Consider the following 17,548-nt stretch of genomic DNA (forward strand, 5'->3'; position numbering starts at 1 on the left):
TTTGGCGCGGCGCCGGACGATGCTGCAGAAGCGCACGTTGAGCGCCCCCGAGACGTGAGAGGCGCTGAAGGCGAAGAAGGAGCGGCAGTCGAGCAGCAGACACCGGGAGGGGTCCTCGGTCAGGAGGTGGGCCAGACTCACACTGTCCACAGCCGAGACGGCCATCATCACCATAGTTACTGGGGGGGGGTCGGGTCGGGTCGGTCGGTTGTGAAGCTTCTCCTCTCGGTGTTGTGATGTTTAGCTTTCTCTGCCCACACCCCGTGCAGTGGCGGCGCTGCTGCTGGTGGTGGTGGTGGTTGTTGTTGTTGTTGTTGTGGAGGTTGTAGTAAAAGCTTCTCTCGGGGCTCTGTTCTGAAGCCGCTCCGCTCCGTTCGGCCCCTTTTATAGGCGATTTTTGTGAATGAAACGGATACGTCGCCGGTCACGTGGCCGCGGCCGCTCCCGCCCTCCTCTCCCCCCCCCCTTTGTGACGCACTCCCAAGGCCACGCCCTGTCCCTGACGCCGGGCCCCTGGTTGGTGTCGTCATGCCCTCATGCTCCTGGGCTGCTCCCCCCCCACCCTCCCCCCCCTCCCCCCCTCCACACACACACACCTTTACCTGCATTACCACCCGGAAACTTTTTTATTCCACCCACTGCGCTGCACATCCAAACTATTTTTCATTTTTCTCGTGCGTTGCGAGCGCAGTGGGGTTGGGAAGCCGCGAAGCGAGTTTTTAATCCACGTTCCATAACCTGGAAGTTAATAATAATAATAATAATAATAACAACAACAACAACAATAATAATAATAACAATAATAATAATAATAATGTTCAGACTGCCTCAGTTCCTGGAACGGGTCAGTTCCAAAAATCCTCCCGTTACTGAACCACACTCCACTTGTCCCCGGTCCCCCCCCACTCCCCCCACTCAAGCTCTTTGGCCAATTTTATGTTTGCGGGACTTTTGCTGATCTCATTCCTGTCTCATTTCTGCTCGCGGTAATTCTCCCCGGGCTAGTGGGGGGTGGGGGAAGAGAGTCAGAGTGGGGGGTGAGGAAGAAAAAGAAATTTAACAACAGCAAACTATATTTGCGTAGCAAAAGCAGAAGTCGCTGGGAACGCTCAGCGGGTCAGGCAGCATCTATGGAGAAAGGAAAGTGAGTCAACGTTTCAGAACTCCTGACGCAGACTCCTGAAAATGGGAAGCGAGGGGCCAGGCGGAGGGGTAGAGGAAGAGTGTTCCAGATTTTCGGGGTGTCGTGGCTGAAAGCTTTAGTTTTTGAGTGAAGCTGTGAGTTCTTGTAACCTATTTTTTGGGGGAGTACAGTAATGCAATCCTATCTGATCAATCATTTATTGGTTAGGTCATCTACGCTCGTTTCAGTAGCTGACTCAACATTTCAGTACAGATGAAACAAGACAAGCACCATTATCTTCTCAACATCACCTGATTGCACTGTAAAGATTATATGACCCAATAGAGTAATTCAGGATATCAGAATTTACCTAACCAAAGGTCGACATTTCCAAATTTATCGATGAAATCATTGGAACTGCATGTTCACTCGAGGAAAAAACCTCTTTCTAAAATATGACTCCACAATGGGTTTGTGTAATAGAGGCACTTCCGATTCATGTATGCTTTTATTTTAAACAATGATCTTAGTTAGAGAGTTTCAAGTACATTAAAGCCAATACAATGTAATTTTTTGCTTAATCTGGAGAAGTGCAATTGTCTCAATGAGGAGATGGAGCAGCCTTTCCTACTCTGAGATTCAAACGCTTCATGTCAACAAGATGCCAGAGGGCAAAGTTAAAATCAACACAACCTGGAAATGCTGATTAATGATCAGTCGCCAATTAATGTAAAGCAGCGAATAAACAAACATATATAATCAGAAGGCGGATGCGAAATTCTAATCTGCAATGACATAATTGCTCCTCGTACATTCTTCGCTATCTATAATTTATGTCCCGCGGCATGATTAAACTACACAAAATACACAGTGAACCACTTTACAGTGAAGCGCTTTGAGACATCTTGACGACCGTGATAAGGCGCAATATCAAATGCAAAGATTATTATTATTATTATGAGCTTTGAGCCATGTAACAGAAGTCCATGTTGTTTTAAGTCATAAAGTAATTTGTAACAGTTATAAAATAATAATATAATTTATAATTAGCTCCAAGGGTTTGAAACCAATCGGGTTCCATATTTCAGTACATCAATAAAACTCAGTGCAAGGACACAGTGACGTGAAGCCATATTATTCCACAAACAATCTGCAAGACTGTTTTGGTAAGAGGGGATCAAACAATTTTTTTTACCCAGTTGCTAATCTGATAACCTATAAATGACAGGATAACGAGATCAGTCCCCAGTGACCCGTGTTTATCGATCACATCCTCCACTGATCCTGGCATTTCAAGTACAATTCATGAAACGTGCTCACTGCTAAATCTGATGAGACCTAAAGATGTATTAAATCTCATGTAATTAATGACAAGTTGGATTGGGACCTGTCTCAGCACAGAAAGCAGCTGATGATAAATGGAAAATGTTCTCTCTGCGGGCAGGGGAAGCTATTTGAAGAAGTCCACAGGGGTTTAATCTTGGCTTCCTTTTTGTGCATAATACATTGGTTGCTGATGATATCACGCTATGTGATTAACTGGGTAGCATAAGGAGACATCATATTCAAAAAGATCTGACCAATTAAGTTCATAGACTAATGAGATGAATGACTTTTGTGTGTGAATTTTGATGAGATGAATAATGCTCATTGGCGTTAGTGAAAACATAATGTTATAGGATTTGTAATATTTCCCTGAACCAATGGATAGCACTTTGGTATATTTTGTATTGTGTTACAACCAGTTTCATGTAATCTCTTAAAGCAGGTTGACATCTGCATCCTTATAATGCGGAGTTTGGCAGAGTATACGGATTTCAATAGTACATGATATTCAATAGGGACTGTCAATTTGAGTAATAGAACGGGTGTTCGAGACAAATGTTCACCACTATTCTGACGATGAACAATTACGTACTTTGAGTTAGGTACAGTACCTTATGTACTAACTGGATTATGGATGTACTCATTGTGTTAAATCGAGCAGGGCTCTTGTTTGGTTGTGTTGTACAGCTGAGATTATTACTGAATTTCAGTGTATGCCAAAGGAACCAATAATGGTGTTTTACACCTTGTTCAGGTAATCTGTCAACACAGGTTGAAGTGACATGTCAGGACTCTAGAAATACAAGCTCTTTGCTCATAATCACATCATTTCCTATTGAGATTAAGTAGATCTTTATGGAAGATCTCCCTCAGTGCTGATTCAGCTCACCCAGCTGAACATGTCTTACAGTTCCCTCAGTGTTGTTTCGTAAGGAAGAGAAAATTCAGTCAACGCTTTACGTCTTTCAAATGTCACAAGAGAATCTATTACAAGGTTATTATACAGGGCTAAATTTTGAAATGATTTCAACCTTACAGTTCTCAGGAGCAGTAAACCAGGATAGACAAATAGCTTTTTTGTAAATAACGTTAGTGAACATAGTTGGTTTGATTCCGACTATGGTGATAGGCATCAACGATAAAGATTGTGTAAGCGACTGTTTTCAGAATGGATCATTCTGCCTCAAACTAAATAGCTTCTTGGCAGGCGTAGTATCATTTTCATTCTTCTACCACTTATCTAGAAAAGTGTGGAAATTTCACGCACGGATCAAAGGATGCTGCCAATTTCTTCAAATCAAACTCCAAAAGTGCATTTCATTACCAACTTCAAAGCTTCCTGACTGACAGCCTACCTTCTATGTAGTGCATTTGGGAACAATTAACGTAAAGGTAAATCTATGAGAAACAGTTGTAAATACAACAAAAAATGATGGTTAACCAGAGAAAGGTTGAGAAACATCAACCTAATAATAACCATTCAAACAATGGGCTAAATAATTGTTCTAATCTCTAGTGGCTGGCATTAGTTACTTATCAATTTTATTAGCATTGTCACAACACTGTGTATGTTTTGACCCTTCACCAGTAAATCATTTCATTTATATGCAGAGCAACATGTGGTACTAAACTAATTGCTTACAGAGAGTGATATATTTGTAACCCATTTGCTGAACCTGATGTCCCACGATAAGATTTACACAGTGCTTCTTCAAATGGGTTTCAGTTGTGTGCTAAGTACTCAGTTACAAATTCACGTTAAGCCTGCTCCACGTAGCGTAAGAGACCAAATTAATGTGCAATAAGCCGTTTATCCCAAATGCCCCGAACTCTGTCAGACATAGTCACATAAACGTGTAAGACATACCAATGGTTTTTAAAATCGTCAACTTTGCAGATTCATTGGTATGACATTTCTGGTGGAGGGCAAACATCCTCGCTAGTCTCCAATCAAGAGCTTCACATGTGTGATGTCAAGAAGGAATTGTTTGTAAGGATTTGGCTTATCCGTATTTAAGAGACTTTGCTCTTTCTAACATCTATCGTCAAGTGCTTTGAGACATCCTCCCATTGTGAAAGGCACTGTACAAGTATAAATGTTACTGTATTTTAATGGAGACGTTTTGGGAATGGTAAGTTTTGTTTTAATTTCTCCTTTTTTAAAAAAAACAGATAATAGTAATTCTATAAGGTATCAAATCTGTTTGTAAGAGAGTAACAGCAGCAATACTGAACCTGATTCAACAACAACAACTTAAACTTACACAGCACCCTTCATGAGGAGTCGGTAGCATCTCGGAGCGTTAACAATGGCGGAGCCTGTCGCCGATTTGGGGGGAGGTGACTGTGTAGTTCGGTATAATTCAAAATTGATTGAAACAGCCTCATGGAAAAGCTACACCCCACTGTTCTGGAGGCCACAGGCACTGCACAAGGATGCTATAAAATAAAGCACTGGCTAGACTTACCGGCAACAGTCATACCCTCCAGGCGTCTGTCCAACACTTCCATTAACATGCAATCCTGCTGATCCAGGTACTTTTGATCAACCATCCCAGGACACAGCACAGGAGGTTTGCTATACATTACAGGGTTCCTCCCCTCAGGACTGGGCAATCTCCACATTTAAAGCAAAACAAATGTGCCATCGGAGTTTCAAGCAGTGAAGCAACTTTATTCATTCAACTGATGTTTTTTTCTTTGCTTCTCTTCTTCTCAAGGCGCGGCGATATTCATGGCACCCAGAATTCGAGAGATCTTTTTTGTGGGCAACATTTTAAAGATTACAATCTAACCACTAGAACCATAGCTTTAGCTCTACCTCCCTCCCTCCTCTTGCGAGTTTCGGATACTCGAATAATGTCACTTGTGTCCTCGCAATTTGGAGAAAAATTACTCACAAATCTATTGCAGTCCATTATGCATGGCACTTGTGAGCTTAGAATAGTACGATGGTAATTATGGAATACCAGTACATAGATTTTTGTTGCTGACGTGATCTTATTCCAGCATATAAACTTAGTTGGCGATCGCTGCCCTCCATCATATCAACAGTGATATCAGTGCAGTGTTGTGCAGAGCACAGCATGCAACAAAATGAGTTAGGTTGTGCTCTGATCTTAATAATAATATTATTTTTTCATTAAATAGATAGAAAAGCAGTTATTTCTATAAATCCTGTGCAAAGCGTGATCCCAACCACCAGCTCGGGTGCAGATCCCCGACTGTCCAGCGTCTTGAGCCGTCCTCCTGACGTGAAAGGCGCCCTACACATGTCATTTGTTGTTGTTGCCAGAGAATATTGGCCGAGACATTTGTGAAGACTTTCAAGCCATCACATAGCACCCGGCCACTGACAGGAATGTTTCCTCTTATAAGGAAGTTGTGAATAAGTGCTCAAGTGAACACAATCAATAGCAGCCAGAACATTGTCTAAATCAGCAGAAATAGATGCTGCCCTCTCTGTTTTCTGTCGCTAGGAACATTTTTGGCTAATCACGCTTTGATTGCTTAAAAATAGATGATGATGACTATCTTTAATCATTGGCCTACGATAGACATCAAAGGGATACTGATGTACCGAGATGCTTTGCTGAGCAAAGCAGTGTTGATTTCAGAAATAACTTTGGTTATTCCTGACTGATAAGTGGTTTAAACAATGGTTTGCTCTGCCTGGCAGAATGATAGGCAAGGAGTCCTCTGGCTCTTCAAAAGACACCGCTTTGCACCAGCACAGACACCATCACTGATATGTGGACACGACGGGGAGAACGGCTTCCAGGTACTGTACTGTTAAGATTTCTAGAATTCTTGACCTTTGAACAGTTACATTTCCAAACTTAAAAGGGGATTTTCTCCGGTAGGGCGGTCCTCGCTGGACAAGCAGTGGGAAAGCTTGCCAGCCGGTGCGCTCGATGGCAAGCTGGTTAAGACTCCAGCAGTTACCCAAACGCACGCTCCGGGGTCCTCGAACCTTGCCATCCCCTCGGCCAACCTGCGCCTAATACGTTCCGGAGCTGGGAAAGCAGAATGGGTCCCTCCAGGGAGACAGAGCGCATTCCGTTCCAATAAACATCCTCTGGGATTTGCGATGTGTAGGTGGGAATGCGTGGATCCCTCAGCTTGGTTCGGAGACTCTTCTAAGCGCGGTGATGGGTTTCTGCACGTCTCAGCCGCCCGTCTGGTCAAAACCCTCCGGCAAAAACTGGACTGACCAGTGCAGTGCGCTCACATTTGAAATAGCCGAGTGTTAATGTGTTAATAATGTGTGTTATTTGTCTGTTCCTCATGAATTCTCACACTCACACACACTCTCTCTCTCGCTCACACACACACTCGCACTCACTCACTCTCACACTCCCTCTCCCTCACTCACACTCCCTCACTCACACACTTCCTCTCTTCACTCACACACTCACTCTCACACTCCCTCTCCCTCACTCACACTCACTCACTCACACACTCACTCTCCCTCACTCTCCATCTCCCTCACTCACACACTCCCTCACCCTCCCTCACTCCCTCCCTCTCCCTCACTCACACACTCACTCTCACACTCCCTCTCCCTCACTCTCCATCTCCCTCACTCACACACTCCCTCACTCCCTCTCCCTCCCTCACTCCCTCCCTCTCCCTCACTCACACACTCACTCTCACACTCCCTCTCCCTCCCTCTCCCTCACTCACACACTCACTCTCACTCCCTCCCTCTCCATCTCCCTCACTCACCTCCCTCTCCCTCACTCACACACTCACTCTCACACTCCCTCTCCCTCACTCACACTGACTCACTCACACTGACTCACTCACACACTCACTCTCACACTCCCTCTCCCTCACTCTCCATCTCCCTCACTCACACACTCACTCCCTCCCTCCCTCCCTCTCCCTCTCACCACGCACACAGCTCCCCCTCCCCCCGGGGTGTTGGGGGCGGTGTCAGCTGCTCGGTGTCGGGCACCGGAAGTCCCGCCCTCTCGGCCTCTCAGCGGCCAATGGTGAAAGGCAGAGCTGAAGGTTCGGAGCCGATGTCACTTCCGGGCGGCACCGGCGGCGCAGTCAGTGAGTGAGTGAGTGAGTGAAGAGGGTCTGAGTGGTCCTTTAATCCGCAACAACAACAACAACAACCCCCACCCCACCCCGTCCCACCCCATCCCCCCACACCCCCACCCACACCCCCTCCCACACCCCCTCACACACCCCCTCCCACACCCCCACACACACCCCCTCACACACCACAACCCCCAACAACAGCAGCAGCCGACACAACCCCCCGGGGATGGCATTCGATGTGAGAAGGTGAGTGGGTGTCAGGGGGTGAGTGTGAGTGAGCACCAAACGGCAGGACAGGGCCCCCCCCCACTCTCCCCCCCTCTCCTCCCCCCCACTCTCTCCCCCCCTACTCCCCTCCTCTCCCCCTCCTCTCCCCCCCACTCTCCCCCCTCTCCTCCCCCACTCCCTCCCCCCACTCTCTCCCCCCCCCTCTCCTCCCCCCTCTCCCCCCTCTCTCCCCTCCTCCCCCCTCTCCCCCCACTCTCCCCCCCTCCCCTCTCCCCCACTCTCCCACTCCCCCCTCTCCTCTCTCTCTCTCTCCGCGCGATGATGGTTAATTGTGGTTAATTCGCGCTTTCATTTAATTGCGGTTAATCGGGAGGGAGAGAGAGAGGGGAGAGAGGAGAGGGGGGGGGGGGGGGGGGGGGGGGAGGGAGGGGGGAGGAGAGGGGAGAGAGAGAGGAGAGAGAGAGGGGAGAAGCCCAGCGGTGGCGGTGGTGGTGGTCTGAGAGCGACACCTGTGTGACAGCGGGAGTCGCGCCCTTTGGCGTCGCCCACAGGTCATCACCGGGGCCCCAAGTTGTGGCCGAGGAGGGAGTCGGGGGGGGCACTGCTCTCTCTCTCTCTCTCTCTGTGTGTGTGTGTGTGTGTGTCTCTCTCTCTCTCTCTCCCCCCCTCAGGTTTGAGGGAAACCGGTGCAGGACTTCAGTGGTGTGAACACGTGGCACAAAGTGATTTGCTCCAACTTGGGTCCGGCTCTACCAGGATCCTCTCTCCACACACACTGCACACTGTCATTTGCTCTCCCCCCCCCCCCCCCCCCCCCCCCCCCCCCCCCCCTCCCCCCCCCCCCCCCCCCCACACTCCTTAATATAATCTTATTTTATTTTATTTGTCTCACTGTTGTGACCAGCCTGGACTCTCTCTCGCTCTCTCTCTCTCTCTCTCTCCGGGCGCACGTGGCCAGATGCGGATCTGGATCTATAATAATAATAATAATAATCCTCGCATTTGATATAGCGCTTTTCACGTCGGGAGGACGTCCCAAAGCGCTTCGCAGTACACACTGTAAAGTGAATTGACTGTATGTTTGTGGGCGAACGCGGCAGCCAATGGCGCACAGCAATGTCCCACAAACAGTCGTGGATTGAAAATGACCAATTTATTAGTGTTTTTTTTGGTTTTGGAGGGATTATTATTAGGCTCTGTGTGGAGTAAGGAAACTTGCCCAAGGTTTCGCCCTCTGCCTGGAATTGAACTCGGGTCTCTCGCTTGCAAAGCGAGTGCTCTAACCACTGAGCTACAGGACTCCACGTCTGCATCTGGATCTGCATCTGGATCAGGGACAGTCAAGTGCCCCTTTGCCAACAGACAAGCGCCCAGATGTTGGGGCGCACCCCATCCCCGCCACCCACCCCCATCCGCGTGAGAAGCGGTTTCAAACCTGTGGGTTTATTTCGGGCGACTTTCCAAAGGAACGCGGGTCGCTTTCTCTCAGCAAATGATCTAATGATCGTCGTCGTCATCCTTGCATTTGACCCGGCACCTTATCACGTCTTCGAGACGCCTCAAAGCGCTTAGCAGAGCATGCTCCGAAGCGAACCGACCATATATTTCGCGGGCGAAACGCGGCAGCCACTGGCGCGCCAGCAGCGTCCCCACAAACGGTCGTGGGATTGAGTGGCAAAATTATCTTATTTAAAAAATGTTTTAAATTGTTACCCCCGGAAAAGCCAATGGAATAACAGAGCCAGGTTCCTACTTACTACTAGGTAAACGGAGTAAGGAAGTGTGGAGTAAGGAAGTTTGCCCAACGTTTCGCCCTGCCAAGAATCTCGCTGTGAAGTGAATTGACTGTATATTTTGTGGGCGAAACTCGGCAGCCAATGGCGCACAGCAGCGTCCCCACAAACAGTCGTGGATTGAGTGACCAAATTATTATTGTCTTTTTGACGGGTCTCTCGCTTGGGTGGCGAGTGCTCTAACCACTTATCTCAGAATACAGTATATAGTTTGAGGCATAACATCTGCCTGCGACTGCCAGGTTGGCAGAAGACGAACTGTGTGGACCTCGGTCTTCTTTTGTCTAGGAGTTCTTATGACTACAGTACCTTATCATCAGCACAAACATCTGCAGAGAGCATCGCCCCCTCTATAAATATTGATTTTGCTCAATGACACAGTGTTGCAGAAACTGGTAAACCCCAGATTCGGCTAACCCTACATACTGTAGATAAAAAAAGTGCAAGGCAGAAGCGGCGATAACGGCAAATTGTTTTAAACTTTAATTCTGCAATGTGATCTGTCTGTTCCTGAAGTTTTTATACTGTAAACATGCTCACCGAGATAACATATTGGCACCAAAGATGCTTCGATTTCAAGATTTGTGGAGTCCTGTAGCGGTTAGAGCACTTGTCTGGCAAGCGAGAGGACCTGGGTTCGATTCCTGGACAAGTCAAAATGTTAGGCAAGTTTCCTTACTCCGCACACCTCTGGTTACCCAGCAGTAGTCGATTGGGGAATCGCTTTTCTGGGGATAATAATCCCTTAAAAAAAAAAAAAAAATTTGTTCACTTAATCCACGACTGTTGGTGGGACGCTGCTGTGCGCAATTGGCTGCCGCGTTTCGCCCACAAAATGTGCAGTCAATTCCATTCACAGTATATTTTGTGAAGAGCTTTGAGACGTCTCGATGACGTGAGAAGGCGCTATATCAAATGCAAGGGTTATTATTATTATAATATGGTCTTCATGTCTATAGGAGAATGAATGCTGTATTCACAAGGAGTTCTTGTTCCTAAACCTTAATGAACTGGAAAACTTGCCCTCAGTACTCGTTCTGCTGACCTCTCTCTGGTCTTTGCTCTTAATTTCCGGCTGTTACTCGGACCCTGACCAAAAGGCTGCAGAAATACCTGAAGCAAGTGCACGATACGTGCTCTGCTGTATTATTGTCTGTCTTTCCATTGTAAATCTGACTTTTTCCTGTGAATATTAAACTGCAAAAATACTGCCATAGCTTGCAGCTGTAGGTTGAAATCAAATTTTAAATGTTATAATAATATTCCTTGCATTTTATATACAGAGGTGCCTTAGCACGCTGTCTAAATGTCTCAAAGTGCTTCATGGAAATTAACCGTAAAGCGTAGGTTACTACAGTTTTGACAAGAGGTTTGCCCACAATATATACAGTCAATTTACAGTATACTATGTGAAGCGCTTTGGGCCATCTCAATCATGTGATATGGCACTATATCAAATGCAAGGATTATTATTATTAACATTAGAAACCTTTCTGCAGTGAGAAAGCTAATGGGCTAATACACATTTTAATTGTATTAATCATGCAAAACGAGTCTAGGTAAGGTTAGACGCTGGGAATTCCAAACTGATTGGAGTCTTAATATATCCAGTGGGGGGGAGAGAATGTGTCTGCAGCTCATGGGCTAGTTGTCCTGTGAGTTCTCTCTCTCCCCCCACCCCCGCCTTCCCCACCATGCCTGTCATATTATTATTAACTTGTTTTAGGGGGGGGTCGGGGGAGAGACTACAATATGGTTATGCAAAGCGCTGATCGAGAAGAGCAGCAAAACGTTTCCCTTGCATTGAAGAACGATTGGGGGTTTCCCTGAATGTTCTTTTTTTGTTCTCCCCCACTCCCCCTCTCTGCTCCCTTGTGAATTTGTGCAAAATATAGCCTTTGGGGGAAGATAAGTTGGCTTTTTTTTAAAAAAAAGTCTTCAGTAATGCTCGTTAGTGTGTAGACGCAACACTGCTGGGAAGTTTACAACCTAATTTTTATACTTATACTTACCCCGGGTGATAAATGTATACAAAGTCTAGTGTAATTGGGGTTTCGGGAACCCAGAACTGGATTCAGAGGAGTAGTCTACTTTCAGGGGGAAGCTTTGTATGAGTTCACTTGTCACAGGTTGTATTGTAACAGAGTCTCTGTTGCAGCTATTGTCAAGTGAGCCTTTAGACTTAATAAAAATAATAATTCTTGCATTTGATATAGCGCCTTATCACGTCGTCGAGACGTCTAAAAGCGCTTCACAGGGTATACTGCAAAGTGAGTTAACTGTCTCTGCCACTGCCTCTCACCGCAGGTCACCAAGATCCCACGCTTTCATTACGTCCCGGCTTGACTATGCCGACTGCCTACTCGCTGGACTTCCCAACTCTTCACTCCACTAGCTGCAGATTATTCAGAACTATGCAGTTTGTGTCCTCTCCCGCAACAGGCAGCGGAAACCTGTCACCCCCGTTCTTGCCCGGCTTCACTGGCTCCCCATTCCTCAGAGAATCGAGTACAAAACCCTCGTTCTTACCCTCAAGGCCCTCCACGGTCTTTGTTCCCCTCTACCTCTACAACCTCATAACCCCATATCAGCCTGTCCGCTCCCTCCGCTCAGCGGCCACCGGCCCGCTTCAGGTGCCCCGCACTTCCTGCCCCACCAATAGCGGTCGGCCATTCAGCATCTCTGCCCCCACACTCTGGAACTCTATCCCCCACCCCACCCCCTCTCTTACCTCCTTCAAGTCCCGTCTGAAGACCTTCCTCTTTGACTGTGCTTTCGGCCATCCTCCTACCCCCACCCCCCTGCCCTCCTCCCCTTCTGACCTGGGACGTTTTTCCGACGTGAAGGTTGCTATACAAGTGTAATTTTGTTGTTGTTATTGTATATTTTTGGGCAAAACGTGGTAACCAATTGTACACAGCAGTGTCCCACAAACAGCCGTGGAATGAGTGACCAAATTATTATTATATATTTATTTTTTGAAGGGATTATTACTGTGGATGCTGGATCCATTCACATCTTCAGGACTGAGGTGGATAGCCATTTGTTAGGTCAAAGTATTAAGGGATAAGCGGTCAACGCGGGTAATTGCACTTGAGGTACAGATCAGCCATAATCTTATAGAACGGTGGAACAGGCTTGAGGGGCTGAATGGCCTCCTCCTATGTTTCTATGTCAATTAGAACCAAAACAATAATCCATTCAGAAAGCATGTTGGTTTTGGCAACTCATCTGAAGGAGACTTGAGAGGGAATTTTACTCTGTACCTGACCTCCAGTCCTTTTAAGAAGCAAAACATTTCCAACGTTAAAAAAAACGTTTTTTCATTTAAAAACAAGAGAGAAAGGAAGTCCTGCAATAGTAACACCTGATTACACTGTGATCAATGGTATCTGTCACCACCAACAGATCGAGCCTATAGAAATGTTGCACGCTGACTGTTGGTTAACGCCAACTTTGACAGCTAAAACCTCAGTCGTTACTGCAAATCCTTCATCACTTTTTGAGTTGGGAGCTGACAGAAAGTTTCCCTGGTTGGGTGGAGCAGAGTGCTCCTCGTACACTGAATCAGGCAGACTGGGACAGGCGGAGGATTACTCCAGGCTTTGTGGAACTGTCTGATCTCAGACAGGGATTGGCCTGGGAGGGGTGGCGGAGACGGTGGGAGGGGATGGGAGACGAGGAAAAATCAGCCAGGATTTCCGCTGCTTTTCTGGTCAGCCGGGTGTCTTGACACATGCTGAAACCCATCGCCGTGCTTAAGAGTCTCCAAACCCAGCTGAGAATTCCATGCATCCCACATACACGTGGAGATTCCAGAGATAGATTGTTGAAAAGGAACCCACAGTCTCCTCAGATTACCTAATTTCTGCTCCTGGTCAATGTTATTGTGTCACGTGGAGATTGAGCTTGTATATGGCCCTCAGGTGTGGACAGACTGTTCTGACTGTGATGCCATAATTAGCCGAATAGCTTGTACAGGAGACAGACACAGTTTTAGCTCCGCAGAATGGCACGTGGACACATTCCTTGTGGAGCTGAACCCAAGCAAAAGACAACGGGTCACCTATTCTGACTTTAATCCACATATTTCACCCACAAAATATACAGTGAATTCTCTTTGCAGTATATTCTGTGAAGCACTTTGAGACTCTTGAAGACATGATAAGGCGCTGTATCAAATGTGAGAATTATTATTATTATTATCCATTACACTGAATATAATGACAATGACTGTAAATTTAGTTGCAAAACCAATACTTTGCTGCATGAAACAACATTAGCGACTGGTAGGTGGGTTCAGGCGCGGAAGGCAGCACTGATCCCTTTTATATGTGTGCTACTGTACAAGGTGTGTTTTTAATAAGCTACTTGAAAGCAGGTTTATTTGGGCATTTGGCTCATGTTGTGAAAATCTGGCCCTTTGTATTTTTTGCCAAATGTGCCGAAAGTTAATGATCTAATGGAACGATTAGAGAGTAAGTGCATTGACCAGATCCCAGGATAAGAACCACTGTAAGTCTTCCGTCATGAGGTGTGTATGGAGACTGAGATCTACGGTTTAATTACTGCGTAGACGTGCTTATTATAGGTCACGGGGGGAGAGCTGCCATCTGGAGCACTTGCATATTAATTAGCAAATAATAATAATAATAATCCTGTATTTGATATAGCGCCTTATCACGTCTTCGAGACGTCTCAAAGCGCTGCACAGAACATACTGTAAAGTGAATTGACTGTGTATCTTGTGGGCGAAACGCGGCAGCCAATTGCGCCCAACAGCGTCCCCACAAACAGTCGTGGATTGAGTGACCAAATTATTATTATTATTAATTTATTTAAATAATACTGTGACTGAGTATCTCAGCATCCGGCAAAGCAAGGAGCAGGCTTTGCTGAGTGACGATCTTACAGTTGTGATAATGTGAAGAATGTACAGTGGCTCGTTCTAAAATAACTCAATTGACACTTTATCTTCGATCTTGCGAGACAAATCAAATCGGCTGTTCACGTTACACCTCTCAGCAGATCGTTGCTGTACGCAAGTTGACTTTCAGCTTCGCCTACAAAATACACAGCCATCGAACTTTACAATAAAATCTTGTGAAGCCCTTTGAGAAGCCTCGACGACGAGATTATTGTTATGCTTCTCTCAGGAATTAGTACGGAGTTCACTAGGATTGGAGTTTTTTTTTAAAAAAATTGACAGTGACATAGAGGGTTTTTTGGTAGTAAATGATGTAGGTCACGGTAGAACACAGGTTTCCATTCCTTCTTCACAGACGTGGGCAGATGTTGCGAAGTTCTGAAAAAAATCACATTTTCCTAAACGTCTTGGCTCAGCAACCGTGCTTGAGGAATGCACATTGGTTGCTATGTGGGTGAATATGATCCCTGAGTTTCCTGACTACAGTACAATATGTGAAATTGGCCCAACCACACACACACACACGAAGTCGCTGGGAAAGCTCAGCAGGTCAGGCAGCATCTATGGAGAGAGGAAAGTGAGTCAACATTTTGACTCCCCGACCCTTCGTCAGGAGTTCTGAAATGTTGACTCACTTTCCTTTCTCCATAGATGCTGCCTGACCTGCTGAGCGTTCCCAGCGACTTCTGCTTTTGCTATACAAATATAGTTTGCTGTTGTTAAATTTCTTTTTCTTCCTCACCCCCCACTCTGATTCTCCTTCCCCCCCCACTACCCCGGGGAGAATTACCGCTAGCAGAAATGAGACAGGAATGAGATCAGTAAAAGGCCCGCAAACATAAAATTGGCCGAAGAGCTTGAGTGGGGGGAGAGGGGGGGACTGGGGACAAGTGGAGTGTGGTTCAGTAACGGAGGTTTTGGAACTAACACGTTCCAGGAACTGAGGCAGTCTGAACATTTGTAATGAGGCAATGATTTCCTCCAAAGCACAAACAGTTGAACTGTTCTGACGTCCCCCTCTTACACATGAATCCCTTGCTATGTTAGGATTTTGATCGCAAATGAAATATTTGGTTTATGTGGTGCCAATCGGTAACTTGTACTTCATCTGATATGGGAGAGCCACGTGAGGGAGAGAGGAGGTGGTAGGTTTTGTAGAGGGGGAATTTTGTGGCCCTGCTTTCTAGCTGTGTTCTGCTCGTCAAGAGTTGAGGAAAGTGTACCCTGATTTCCAGCACCGCTCTTTGATGGTAAATTCACTTGGGGAAGTGGAGGGTTTTTATTTCCTCTCTTTTCGCAATCTTTACTTGGGTTTTCTCGACTGCAGTTAACTTGCAGCTCTCTCTCTCTCTTTCTCGCTCTATGTGAATGAGGTTTCTACAGTATTGGCGTATGTGTTCCTGAAGGGGGGGAAGGGGAAAAACAGGCGAAAAGATTTTTGGTTACGTCACATTTCCGTACTCCTGTGAGCCATTGGAATGCTGAACATTGGGTCTATCAAATGTGTTGCAGGAAATTTTCTTTCCTCTCCCACCCCCCCCCACCCCACGCCTCCTCCCCACACTCTTTCATCAGTTCTTTAGAACTGTATCGTTATAAGAAAGATAAACAAATGTCACTATTTTGGAAGGAAAGCAAGAGACGATGATTGCCAAATAAGCCAATTTTCTCATATTACAGTAAAATAAACATTTCTCGGAAGATATTAACCCTGAGTAATCCTAGTCAGTGCTTTTACTTATGAAGCCCAGTTGGTTAAGTTTCTTGTGTCTTGCTTATTTTTTGCAAAAATATTTTTTCTTCCTAGGTTTGATATCTACAGGAAAGTTCCAAAAGATCTTACACAGCCCACGTACACGGGAGCTTTCAGTAAGTATGGTGTCACCCTATCACTTCCTGCTCGCACAATTTAAGTGGTGTTGCTTCATATTTGCAGAGAGACAAATATTCCCACAGTCGAGAAGGGTGCCCTGGGATGCTAACCCGCCTGAAAGGGATAGTAGTTTTGTTATTATTCACCCACAAAATATACAGTCAATTCACTTAACATTATATTCCGTGAAGCGCTTTGAGACGTCTCGAAGACGTGATAAGGCACTGACTCAAATGCAAAGACTATTATAATGTAAGTGCAAGTTGTTGGTGGGTGACTGAGCCAAGCTTGGACCCTAGAGACCTGTTACCATGATCCCAAACCAATGGAATCAACAATCAGTAGCAAAACAGGAGCAAGGCAGCAAGACCCATGTGAAAGTAACCAGATGCAAGATGAGCATCAATGCTTGACTTTCCTCGTTGGCTGTGTTTGAGGAGGTAGTGTCGGGGCTTGGCGGAGGCTGTCTGCGTGATGACTTCCCAATGGCCTTTCATTCAGTACAATACGAAAGACCCACTTTCCAATGTAAGCATAGATGTGGATTAGTAACTGTTTGAAGGGAATCAAGCAGAGGGCAGTGGAGGGAGGACAACGTCAAAATGGGTGGGTGAGAGTAGATAATAATAAGAATAATTATCCTTGCATTTGATATAACGCTTTATCACATCTTCGAGACATCTCAAAGCACTTCAAGGAATGTACTGCAAAGTGAATTGATTGTGAAATGAGGCAGACAGCAAGCCTGGTTAAATTCCTAACCTCTCCAGCAGTGATGTCTGAGCTGTACAGAATTGTGGTCAAGCCGCACCTTTATACTCAATACTCTTTTGTTCTTCATGATATAAGAGCCACCCAAGCCTTAAGCGTAGTGGAAAGGAAAGCCGTTGGCTGGCTGCCAAGGGAGACCAGCAACGAAGACTAACTGGATAAGTGAGGGTGTTTTAACCTCAGAAAAGATTTCTAGGAAGGGAATATCTTTAGTTATTCGGTAGATAAGATGTTGCGTGGCAAAGTGAAAGCAGATAATGGAAGAATATTGCCTGATAGGCCAATACTCCAGGACAAGAGGACCCAGTTTCTGAGTTGCAAAGTGCAAGTTAAGAGCAGAGTAATTTCACACAGGGAAATTCACAGGCCAGAACTCATCTCCCACAAAATATAGTCCAGTCACTTTACGGTATATTCTGCGAAGCGCTTTGAGACGTCTCGAAGACGGGATACGG

The 17,548-nt window shown here is 45.9% G+C and overlaps 2 protein-coding genes across 3 annotated transcripts in view; one reads left to right on the forward strand and one right to left on the reverse strand.

Moving 5' to 3' along the window:
* dusp1 (dual specificity phosphatase 1) overlaps nucleotides 1-381 on the reverse strand; it is a 4,366-nt gene extending 3,985 nt beyond the window's left edge. Inside the window, exon 1 of the mRNA XM_042339948.1 lies at nucleotides 1-381. This exon is cut by the window's left edge and continues 196 nt beyond it. Within this exon, the coding sequence (XP_042195882.1) occupies nucleotides 1-174 (174 nt within the window). The 5' untranslated portion in view covers nucleotides 175-381.
* A 5,590-nt stretch (nucleotides 382-5,971) lies between these two features.
* The window catches only part of ergic1 (endoplasmic reticulum-golgi intermediate compartment 1), a 28,424-nt gene continuing 16,847 nt past the window's right edge, over nucleotides 5,972-17,548 (forward strand). Inside the window, exons 1-2 of one of the 2 annotated variants that reach the window (XM_042339935.1) lie at nucleotides 5,972-6,230; nucleotides 16,257-16,318. Coding sequence is in view for 1 of the 2 variants with exons in the window: in XM_042339934.1 (XP_042195868.1) it covers nucleotides 7,728-7,747; nucleotides 16,257-16,318 (82 nt within the window). In the remaining variant the exon portion in view is untranslated. Of the gene's footprint in view, nucleotides 6,231-7,673; nucleotides 7,748-16,256; nucleotides 16,319-17,548 lie in introns of those variants that run through there. The other variant, XM_042339934.1, reaches the window with a different exon arrangement.

The sequence above is a fragment of the Callorhinchus milii genome, unplaced genomic scaffold, assembly GCF_018977255.1.
Source record: "Callorhinchus milii isolate IMCB2004 unplaced genomic scaffold, IMCB_Cmil_1.0 Scaffold13, whole genome shotgun sequence".
Lineage (NCBI taxonomy): Eukaryota > Metazoa > Chordata > Chondrichthyes > Chimaeriformes > Callorhinchidae > Callorhinchus > Callorhinchus milii.